The sequence below is a fragment of the Protobothrops mucrosquamatus genome, unplaced genomic scaffold (assembly GCF_001527695.2).
Source record: "Protobothrops mucrosquamatus isolate PMUCROS unplaced genomic scaffold, P.Mucros_1.0 scaffold4135, whole genome shotgun sequence".
Taxonomy (NCBI): domain Eukaryota; kingdom Metazoa; phylum Chordata; class Lepidosauria; order Squamata; family Viperidae; genus Protobothrops; species Protobothrops mucrosquamatus.
In genome coordinates, this window is record NW_015390063.1 from 25175 (window position 1) to 36947 (window position 11773).

An 11773-nucleotide genomic window follows, 5' to 3' on the forward strand; every position below is an offset into this window, starting at 1 on the left:
GGGGGGATCCAATCTGGGTTGGTATTTGGGACCAGAGGTTCTCTCCCTCCCTCTCTCCCTCCCTCCCTTCCTCATTTGTTAAATTTATTGGTCTCCTGTCTTGCTACTCTATGCTGAACTATGCTACTTATGCTGCTCTGAACTCTGTGTGATAGTTGGATGAACCCTGGTTGATTGCTTAAAATACGATTGGCAGGAGACAACACCTTAAACCATCAATTGTGGTTTGCAAAAGGCAGGGTCCGGGTTTGCAATGGAACGGGGGTTTCGTCTTTCACTTGTAGGTCTTCTGTTAACCCAGTGACATTTTTTTCTGTTGTTTTCTTGTGGGTCAGTGAGCTCTTCCAAGCAACTCGGCCCAGCAGCGAGTGATGCCGAAGCTCCTCGGCAGAGCCCAGAAGGCACAGCCGCCCTGACGCAGCCCCTCAGCCAGAGGCCGGCCAGCCGAGACTCCAACGGGGGCCTTTGCCCAACTCCTGAGAGGAAGAAGGAGTCCGAGGGTAGGATGAGTTGTGACCCTTTGCATTGTGTTGCAAGGCTGAGCAACAGGTGCTGTCCGGATTTCGGGGGCCTTTGCTGCATCTGATGCTTTGGTTAAACACAACCGAAGCCGTGATGTGCCGTTTCAATGCAAGTTTGCGGGGGTGTTGTGTTGCAACAGTTTGGTGCAGCATTTGTCACTTGTCCCCTATTGATAAGGCTTGGCTCATTGTTTATTTGGCCACCTGTATATAGAGAGCAAACCCCTCCCCCTCCTAGCACTGATGATGTTCCCTAGTTGGGTCATGAAACGTCTTGTGCATGGAAACCACCAAGCTCTGAGAGCATCGAAGAACCCACAGTCGTTTTCGTTTCCCGCTTCTTCCTCCTCCTCCTCCTCCTTCTTTTCTTCCTCCTCATCCTCCCAACCCCCCTCCCTTCTGGCACTGATGAGGATCCCTAGTTAGGTCATGAAACATCTGCAAAAAAACCACCAAGTTCAGAGAACACCAAGAATCCCACAATCAGTGTTGTTGTCCTCCTCCTCCTCCTGTCCACAAACCTCACTGCTTTCTAGCATGATGATGTTCCCTAGTTGGGTCATGAAACGTCTGTGAGAAAACCACCAAGCTCAGAGAGCACCAAGGACCCCACAGTCCTTCTCCTCCTCCCCTCCTCCTCCTCCTCCTCTTCCTCCTCCTCCTCCTCCTCCTCCTCCTCCTCCCTAAAACCCTTCTAGCACTGATGTCGTTACTTGGTCTGCAAGAAACCCCCCCCCACCTCAGAGAACATCAAGGACCCTACACATGTCTTCTCTCCTACTGGTTTCAAGGTTGCAGATGTTATAATTTTACGTCTGCTGTGCGGATAGCAGGGCTTAAAGGCTTAAATGGGAGATGTGGAAAACCGTACAGATAGTCCTTAACTTACGACCATAATTGAATCCGAAATTTCTATGGCTAAGCGAGACATTTTGCACCATCTTTCTTGCCACGGTTGTTGTGTGAATGACTGCAGTTGTTAAGTTAGCAACACGGTTGCTAAGCGAATCTGGCTTCCCCCATGGACTTTGCCTGTCAGAAGGTTCGCAAAAGGGGATCGCGTGTCCTCGGGACACTGCGACCGTCAGAAATATGAATCAGGTTGCCAAGCATCCGAATTTTGATCATGTGATCCTGGGGGAGGCTTGTAAGTGTGAAAAATGGTCATAAGTCCTCTTTTCCAGTGCTGTTCTAACTTTGAACGGTCACTAAAGGAACTGTTGTAAGTCGAGGACCATCTGTACGGAGGCCTGCCATTGTCCGCCAGCGCCCTGCTCTTCGACATGGCCGACATTGTCCTTGGAAGCTGCTGTAATTGTCTTCCCTTTCTGTCTCTGTTGGTTGGGCAGGTCACCAAAGCACCATCTCGAGATGCTCCGATAATGTGGCAGAAAGCAACCCAAACAAAGTTGAGAAACCTCTGGAGAACTTCGTTTGTGACTCATCGTCCACCTCGGACAACTCTTCCATTCGTCCTGGTGATGGAGAGGAAACATCAGTGTCCCACATGAAACGATTACCTTTGTCCCAGGGACCTAGCGACTCCGACAGAAGCTCTGGCCAAGACGTCGATCTATTGTTGGTGAGTCTTCCTGAGCAGAACGTAGATGATGGAACAGTCAAGGTATTTCCTCTTCCTAATGTCCACTCTGGGCTCTTAGAACTAAATCTGAGGATGACGTATCTCAAAGAACCATGGAAGAGCTGCCAAATGACCACCTTCAGGAGATCTTTGCCCTGGTGCCTGTAGTTGATCTTCTCCAAAACCTCTCTCGGCTGCGTTAGCAGTGGAAGCTTATCATCTCTGACATGAAGGTAAGCGATGCCTTTATCTCGTCTTCCGATATTTGAGGGGCTGCCACAAAGAAGATGGGGGTCAACCTATTCCCCAAACCAAAGGTGCCCACAGAATGACACAACAGGTTCATTAAAGCATCAATCACACCATCGTGACCACCAAACTGACTTTCTCACCAGTGTGGACACTACTAGTTTTATGTCTGATAGTCTGAGGGGTCCTTACTCTTGTTTTACACCGACTGGAGTCTATATGCTTGGCTGTCTTCCTCTGAGTAAAAGGAACTATCTGATGTGATCCACTGTGGCTAACGAAGAGTCTAACAAAGAGAAGGACGAGGGGAGACAGGATAGCAGTCTTCCAGTATCTCAGGGGCTGCCCCAAAGAAGAGGGAGTCAAGCTCTTCTCCAAAGCACCTAAAGGCAGGACAAGAAGCAACGGATGGAAACTCGTCAAGGAGAGAAGCAACCTGGAACTAAGGAGAAATTTCCTGGCAGTGAAAACAATTAACCAGTGGAACAACCTGCCTCCAGAAGTCCAGAGCTGAAAGTTTTAAAGAAGAGATTGGACAGCTGTTTGCCTAGAATGGTATAGGGTTTCCTGCCTGAGCAGGGGGTTGGACTAGAAGACCTCCAAGGTCCCGTCCAACTCTGTTATTCTGTGAACAGAAGGGGATTTTAAACAGGGTTATGTTCTTGTCTATGGTTAGACCATGGAGGAAACTTTGCAAGGGAGACTGAATCTGCACTGGGTCCTCTCCATCCTCCTAAGAATAACAGACTTGGAAGGGACCTTGGAGGTCATCTAGTCCAACCCCTTGCTTAGGCAAGAAACCCTATACCATTTCGGACAAATGGCTGTCCAGTCTCTTCTTAAAAACTTCCAGTGTTGGAGCATTCACCGCTTCTGGAGGCAGGTTGTTCCACTGGTTAATTGTTCTGACTGTCAGGAAGTTTCTCCTTAGTTCTAGGTTGCTTCTCTCCTTGATTAGTTTCCACCCGTTGCTTCTTGTCCTGCCTTCAGGCCCTTTGGAGAACAGCTTGACTCCCTCTTCTTTGGGGCAGCCCCTCAGATGTTGGAAGACTGCTATCATGTCACCCCTAGTCTTTCTCTTTCACTCTTTGTTAGCCACAGTGGATCACATCAGATAGGTCCTTTTACTCCGAGGAAGACAGCCAAGCATATAGACTCCAGCCGGTGTAAAACAAGAGTAAGGACCCCTCAGACTTATCAGACATAAAAGTAGTAGTGTCCACACTGGTGAGAAAGTCAGTATGGTGGTCACGATGGTGTGATTGATGCTTTAATGAACCTGTTGTGTCATTCTGTGGGCACCTTTGGTTTGGGGAATAGGTTGACCCCCTCTTCTTTGTGGCAGCCCCTCAAATATCGGAAGACGAGATAAAGGCATCGCTTACCTTCATGTCAGAGATGATAAGCTTCTAGTGCTAACGCAGCCGAGAGAGGTTTTGGAGAAGATCAACTACAGGCACCCCAGGGCAAAGATCTCCTGAAGGTGGTCATTTGGCAGCTCCTCCGTGGTTGATCTAACAGGTATCTGCTAACACTTTGGAAGTGATTAACGAAACAATGCTGCAAACACTGAATTATGGGGAGATAGGTCGTGTTCAGAATTGCACCACACTTCTTCTGTTCTTGTAGACAAATCTCCTGTTTTCTAAGGTGTTCGTCTTGCTTTTTATGAATCGAAACAATCCCAGAGAAAATTTAATTTCTAATTTAGTGGATCCAAGAACAAGGAATGCTTCTAAAAGTTCAGGTCCCTCAAGCGAAGATTGTGCCCGATCAAAAGTGAAGCTGACTCCATTCGGAGCATATACAAATATTAAGAGCGGGATTGAAGAAAAAAAAATCTTAATAAAATAAAATAATATCCAATGTTTTGCTCAGGAATTTCAGTTCATTTCTTGGACGGAGGTGTACAATCAGTATTTGGAGAGAAGCATCGAAGCCCTGTATGCTGTCGCAGACGTTCTGCAGCAGTACGGCCTAACCCGGAATTACCCCAGATGCATGCCTGGATTAATTCGGTGAGTGGTTTTCAGTATCACAACCACAAATCCTCTCTTTTGCTTTAGTTAATCAGGTATCCTGATACAGGTAGTCCTCGACTGACCGTCGCAATTGAGCCACAAATTTCCGTTGCCGTGAAGTAAGTTTTGCCCCATTTTATGACCTTCCTTGCCACGGTTCTTAAGCGAGTCAATGCAATTAAGTTAGCAACTCCGTTGTGAAGTGAAAGTGGCTTCCCCATAGAGTTTGCTTGTCAGAAGTTCGCAAGAGGGATCACGTGACCCCGGGGCGCAGCAACCGTCATAAATGTGAGTCAATTGCCAAGCATCTGAATTTGGATCACGTGACCCTGGTGCTGCTGCAACGGTCGTAAGTGTGAAAAATGGTCCTGAGTCAATTTTTTCAGTGGCGTCGTAACTTCGAAGGGTCACCAAACAAATCATTGTAAGTCGAGGACTCGTCATCCTCGTCAGCCATTCAGTCGCGTGTGACTCTCGGCCCCTCTGTGGACTGAGGCCCTCCGTGCCCTTCTCTCTTGCACCCCTGGATCTGCCAAGGGTCTGACTACACCTGCACAGGTCGTCCCCGACTTACAGCAGTTCATTTAGTGACCGTTCAGAGTTACAGCGGCACAGAAAAAAAGGAACGTATGACCATTTTTCACACTTAACGACCGTTGGAGCACCCCTGTGGTCATTTGATCCAGATTTGGACTCTTGGCAACGGACTCATATTTATGACGGCCGCAGCACCCGGGATCACGGGATCCCCTTTTGCGACCTTCTGACAAGCAAAGTCAACGAGGAAGCTAGATTCGCTTAACGACCGTGTTGCTAATTTAGCAACTGCGGTGATTCCCTTAACAAATGTGACAATGTCATCAAATGGGGCAAAACTCTTTTAACACATTTTTCACTTAGCAAGATAAATTGTGGGCTCAGTTGTGGCCATACGTTGAGGACCCTGTGCGCCTTATCGACGGTGTGGTGGCTTACGTAAGCAAGTGAAGATAAGAAATCTGCATATACGTGCTTCAAACTGCGTTGAGTGTTCTCCCAGTCTTATGAAAGGACCCACCTTTGCTCAGCGGAATGAAGGCGTATCTTTAACGGAGGTCACCCGGACTCCGTCGCTCTTCCCAAGAAGCCACACGACCTCGAGGACTTCCTATAACCCAGCCATCCCCAAGCTTTCCAGCTGGGAGGCCCGACCTGGTGCTGTTGGGGGGAGACCTGTGAGTGGCAGGCGCACGCTTCACACATGCATGCTTTCCCACGTTTCAATAGTAGTGGGCCGTGGCCTGGAGGCTGAGGACCCCTGCTGCAACCAATCCACTCCTATTAGGTTATCTGAGCAGGGGGTTGGAGTAGATGACCTCCAAGGTCCCTTCCAACTTTATTATTATTGTTATTACTACTACTACTACTACTACTACTACTACTACTATTATCTAGGAATTGCCAGCTTGCTAAAATGACTAAAAGGAGTTGAACTGGGGAAGAAGTCCATGTCTGTAGAGAAGGCCGTCACCTGTCCCTGTTTCTCTTCCCAATCCAGGTGTGTGGCTGCTGTTCGGAGCTGCCACTGCCGAGATCCTACCGCTATCCTCGCGTGTCTGGAACGCCACTCACTCTTTCCCAAGGCGCAAATCTGCATCGCCAAGAATCTTCCGGATTTGGAGAGTCGCAAAGAGAAAGTATGTCTGGGCAGGCTTAAACACGATCTGGAATTGATCTTTGGGCGTGTTTCGATGGTGTTTCCCCTGGGAGGTGGGTTGTCTTGCTCAGAATTTGGATTGGATGGTCACTCCAAAGGCAATGGATTCCAGGACAGAGAGTTCTAGCAAGCATTCATTTAGCGATCATTTAGTGCAGGGGGCAGGCAACCTTGGCTCTTTTATGACTGGTGGACTTCAACTCCCAGAATTCCTGAGCCAGCCATGCGGAGGGGAAAGGGAGAGGTTTCCAAGCTGAGCCATGCTGGCTCAGGAATTCTGGGAGTTGAAGTCCACCAGTCATGAGGGGGCCATAGTTCCCTCATGCTGGCTCAGGAATTCTGGGAGTTGAAGTCCACCAGTCATGAGGGGGCCATAGTTCCCTCATGCTGGCTGAGGAATTCTGGGAGTTGAAGTCCACGAGTCATGAGGGGGCCATATTTCCCTCATGCTGGCTCAGGGATTCTGGGAGTTGAAGTCCACCAGTCATGAGGGGGCCATATTTCCCTCATGCTGGCTCAGGGATTCTGGGAGTTGAAGTCCATGAGTCATTAAAGGGCCAAGGTTGCCTACCTCTGGCCTAGGCGTAGGCCGCTTTGTGACTTGTGGACTTCAACTCCCAGAATTCCTGAGCCAGCATGGCTCAGCTTGGAAACCTCTCCCTTTCCCCTCAGCATGGCTGGCTCAGGAATTCTGGGAGTTGAAGTCCACGAGTCATAAAAGAGCCAAGGTTGCCTACCCCTGATTTAGTGATTTATATGAATGCCAGGCTTCCAAACACCAAGGACCTCATAGTCGTCGTCGTCGTCGTCCTCCTCCTCCTCCTCCTCCTCCTCCTCCTCCGCAAACCCATTTCCTTTTAGCGCTGATGATGTTACCTAGTCAGCTGATGACACTTTTGTAAGAAATCAACAAGGTCAGAGAACACAAGGGGCCCCACAGTCCTCCCCCTCTTCCTCCTCCTCCCCTCCTCCTCCTCTGTGCAGACCCCACTCCCTTGTAGCACTGATGATGTTCCCTAGTTGGGTGATGAAACGTCTGCAAGAAGACCACCAAGCTCAGAGAGCACCACGGACTCCACAGTCTTTGAATAGTTGCACGTTCAGGACTATTTGTACCATTTAACTTGCTCCCCTGCCAGACAGGACAGAAAATACAACCTGTGAGGGTCAACAGGTTGCCCCCACCCCTATAATGATCCCACCCATGCTCTTCCAGGCGGCCTACGTTCGGGCAGTGATGGCGGCCCTTGTGCTCTTCGCTGGAGGTGTTGGCGATATTCGGGAGCTGGTGGGCTGCCTCCAAAGGCCCCCCTCTCCCATGTCGCTGATGGACATCAATGAAATGTTGTACTGCACGGCCACCCTCCTTTACGCCATGCGAGGGAATGGGATCGAGATCAGCAACAGGTCAGTTTACAAAGGGTCAGGAGAGACACTTAGGATGGAAACCTGTCCTTTGCGGCAGTAGTAAAAATAAGAATACATCTTTGGTAGGGTTGGGCACGTTTTGCAAAACGTTCAGAATCTAGCATGAGAGACGGTTTGGTCTAGTGGGTAAGGCACCGGGCTAGAAAGCAGGAGACGGTGAGTTCTAGTCCTGCCATAGGCATGAAAGCTAACTGGGTGACTCTGGGCCAATCAGCCGGAGACGGTGAGTTCTAGTCCTGCCATAGGCATGAAAGCCAACTGGGTGACTCTGGGCCAATCAGCTGGAGACTGTGAGTTCTAGTCCTGCCATAGGCATGAAAGCTAACTGGGTGACTCTGGGCCAATCAGCCGGAGACTGTGAGTTCTAGTCCTGCCATAGGCATGAAAGCTAACTGGGTGACTCTGGGCCAATCAGCCGGAGACGGTGAGTTCTAGCCCTGCCTTAGGCATGAAAGCTGGGTGGGTGGCTTTAGGCTTGTCTGTCTGTCTCTCAGCCCAACCCACCTCAGAGGGTTGTTTTTTTTGTGGGAAAAGTAGGAGGAGGAAGCTGTATTGGATATATTCGTCCCCTTGAGTTATGTGCAAAAACAATTAAGGTGGGTTATCAATAAATAACCCAAAATAGAACACCTCTCCTACTCAATAAAGCAGCTGCAACTTTGCCCAGGCTTTCTCACACATCTGCAAACAGATGCTGCTGATTTCAAGGGTTGGTTCCTTAAAGCAGAAATCCGCGGAGGTGTGTTTATTCTCCTCTCTGAATTATTTTTCCTGGATTTTATACAGTTTAGGGTTTACTTTGAGATTCATTATAACTTTTCCCATTTTCCCTTTCCTTCTAGGTTTTATTACAATGTTTATTATTATTTGCATACCTTGGAGAATTCGCCCCGCAGGGACATCAACCCTGAATTACAGGATTGTAGGTACGTACGTTAACTTTGTGTCTCAATACAGAGAGTCCTTGACTTACAGCAGTTCGCTTGGTGACCCTTCAAAGTTACAACGGCACTGGAAAAAAAGTGACCTATGGCCGTTTTTCACACGACCGTTGCACCCTCCCCATGGTCTTGTGATTGAAATTCAGACTCTTGGCAACTGACTCATATTTATGACGGTTGCAGCGTCCCAGGCTCATGTGATCCCTTTTTACGACGTTCTAACCAGAACCTACTACTTGAGAAGATAGAAAAATGCAGGTTAGACAGCATCACCACCAGATGGATCCGTAGCTGGCTGACCGGCCGTACTCAGCGTGTGGTCCTCAATGGAACCGCATCTACATGGAGGGAAGTGTGTAGTGGGGTGCCCCAGGGCTCTGTTCTGGGCCCAGTGCTCTTCAATATCTTCATCAACGATTTGGATGAGGGGATAGATGGGGAACTCATCAAATTTGCAGACGACACCAAGCTGGCAGGAATAGCCAACACTCCAGAAGTCAGGCTTAGGATACAGGAGGATCTGGACAGACTTGAACACTGGGCGCTATCTAACAAAATGAAATTCAGTGGTGAAAAAAGCAAGGTTCTATGTTTAGGCAAGAAAAACCAAATGTATAGGTATAGTATAGGGGGTACCTTGCTCAATAGTAGTAACTGTGAGAGGGACCTCGGAGTCCTAGTGGACAATCGCTTAAATAGGAGCCAGCCGTGTGCTGCAGCTGCCAAAAAAGCCAACACAGTGCTGGGCTGCATTAACAGAGGGATAGAATCAAGATCACGTGAAGTGTTAATACCACTTTACAATGCCTTAGTAAGGCCACACTTGGAATACTGCATCCAGTTTTGGTCACCACGATGTAAAGTCAGTGGAGAAGCCGGATTCTTTTAACGACCGTGTTACTAACTTAACAACTGAAGCGATTCACTTAACAATCGTGGCAGGAAAGGCCATAAGATGGGGAAAAAGACACCTAACAAATGTTAACAACAGAAATGTTGGGCTCAATTGTAGTCGTAAGTTGAGGACTACCTGTATCAACAATGGGGACTTTACATAAGGTTTGCAAACATGTACAGGTAGTCCTCGACGTAACGACCACAACTGAGCCCAAAGTTTCCATTGCTAAGCAAGGCAGTTGGTAAGTCACTTTGGCCCCCATTTTGCAACCTTTCTCGCCACACGCGAACCACTGCAGTTGTTAAGCGAGCCACACGGTCGTTAAGTGAATCTGGCTTCCCCATTGACTTTGCTTGTCAGAAGGTCGCAAAAGGGGATCACATGACCTTGATGCACTGCGACCGCCATAAATTATGAGTCAGTTGCCAAGCGTCTGAAGTTTGATCGTGTGGCCATGGGGATGCTATAAGGGTCGTACGTTTGAAGCATGGTCATAAGTCACTTTTTTTTCAGTGCCGTTGTAACTTTGAACAGTCACTAAATGAACTGTTGTAAGTTGAGGACTACCTGTATAAGTTTTTCCAGGAGAACCGTGGAATAATTTAGCCCAATGTTTCCCAACCTTGAGAACTTTAAGCTGCGTGGACGTCACTCCCAGAATTCCCCAGCCCCAGCAGATGCTGCCTGGGGAATTCTGGGAGTTGAAGTCCACCCATCTTAAAAGAGGCAACTGTTAGACAGTGTTTGCTATGTTGCAAAAACCACCTGGTTACCTATGTTAACCTTTTACTTCTGCTTCTGTTCATCAACAGGACTGACTTACAACCTACCAGAGAACAACAACAGATCTTGAACCACGCCTTTAAAACACCTGGAGAGAGGGTAAAAATTGTGGCTTTTGCAGGTAAGGCAGCCCCAGCCCAGGAGATACTTGATTCCCTCTGTAGGTGCAAACTGACTAATCTTTGCATATTTTTTGAGCTGAGATCACCTTGCCCGGATCTTCATTGCACCAGCTTTCTTGAATTCCCCCAAAGATCTCTTGCTATTTACAACAATATTCTCCTTGTTGGGGATGTAGGCTGCTACGTTTCTTCTCCACCCTTAATAGGGAGATTGTAGTGTTACCGATAGAAGAGAATATTTGTAGCTCGTGGTTGGGCTGGGGGGGTGTCCTTGTTGCTCTCTGAGCTGGGCAGTTTTCTTGCAGACGTTTCATGACCCAACTAGGGAACATTATCAGTGCATAGAAGCCTTTTAGCACTGATGATGTGATGCAGTTGGCTCATGAAACATCTGCAAGAAAACCTCAGAGAGCACCAAGGACCGCTCAGTCGTCGTCCTCTTCCTCCTCCTCCTCCTCCTCCTCCTCCTCCTCCTCCACAAACCGCACTCCCTTCAAGCACTGATGTTGTTACCTAGTTGGGTCATGAAATGAATGTAAGAAAATGACCAAACTCGGGAGATATCAAGAACCCAGCAGTTCAACTGTGAGCTTCAAATATTCTCCTCCATCCATCCATTTGCGCTCTTTCTGTCTCTCTCTCTCTCTCTCACACACACACACACAAACACTCATATACACTTACCCACATCCTTCTCCACTAGGCTGGCAGAATGGGTGGGCTTTCTTTGTAGATTGACAAGACCGGCAGATAGTCCCAGACTTACAGCAGTTCACTTAGTGACCGTTCAGAGTTACAGTGGCGTGGAAAAAAGGGACTTACGACCCCTTTTCACACTTACAACCTTTGCAGCATCCCCACGGTCACGTGATCAAAATTCAGACGCTTGGGAACTGACTCCTATTTATGACCTGCAGCGTCCCCAGGGTCACGGGATCCCCTGTTGCGATCTCCTGACCAGCAAACTCAGCGTGGAAACCAGATTCACTTAACAACCATGTTACTAAATTAACAACCCGCAGTGATTCACTTAACCACTGTGGCAAGAAAGGTTGTAAAATGGGGCAAAAATGACCTAAGAAATGTTTCACTTAGCAACCAAAATTTGGGGCACAGTTGTGGTCGTAAGTCGAGGACTGCCTGTATTGCCTGGTTGGTTTTCAAGTCTGATAGCTGTTGATGGGATTTGCACAGGAGAACCCAATTTTGTTTTTTTTTCCTCTGGTTCAAGTGACTTTTTTCCCCCTTTGTTTCCTTAATGACTTGGTTCCTTCTCATCGGAAGGGATCTATTAGATCTATTAGTCCTGGATTTTATGCACCTTCCTTAATTTCATCTGTAGACATGGAAGCTTCAGTCTAACGTCACACCTTCAACCTGCAAAGTCCTGGGGTTTTTGTTTTCTGCCATCCTGGCTGTCTGGAAGGAACCTGGCTAGGAAGTAACAACCTGGAAGGACTGAAATGTTTTTAATTTTTCACACAGGCACTGGGAAAACGTACACACTGATCCAGTACACCAAGAAATGGTCC

General features: G+C 48.1%; 1 protein-coding gene across 1 annotated transcript in view; it reads left to right on the forward strand.

The window, feature by feature from the left end:
* LOC107298618 (F-box DNA helicase 1) overlaps nucleotides 1–11773 on the forward strand; it is a 24338-nt gene that overhangs the window by 2941 nt on the left and 9624 nt on the right. Inside the window, exons 3-10 of the mRNA XM_029286577.1 lie at nucleotides 336–500; nucleotides 1871–2103; nucleotides 4231–4370; nucleotides 5911–6049; nucleotides 7286–7476; nucleotides 8340–8423; nucleotides 10149–10240; nucleotides 11727–11769. Coding sequence (XP_029142410.1) covers nucleotides 336–500; nucleotides 1871–2103; nucleotides 4231–4370; nucleotides 5911–6049; nucleotides 7286–7476; nucleotides 8340–8423; nucleotides 10149–10240; nucleotides 11727–11769 — 1087 coding nt within the window. The remainder of the gene's footprint in view (nucleotides 1–335; nucleotides 501–1870; nucleotides 2104–4230; nucleotides 4371–5910; nucleotides 6050–7285; nucleotides 7477–8339; nucleotides 8424–10148; nucleotides 10241–11726; nucleotides 11770–11773) is intronic.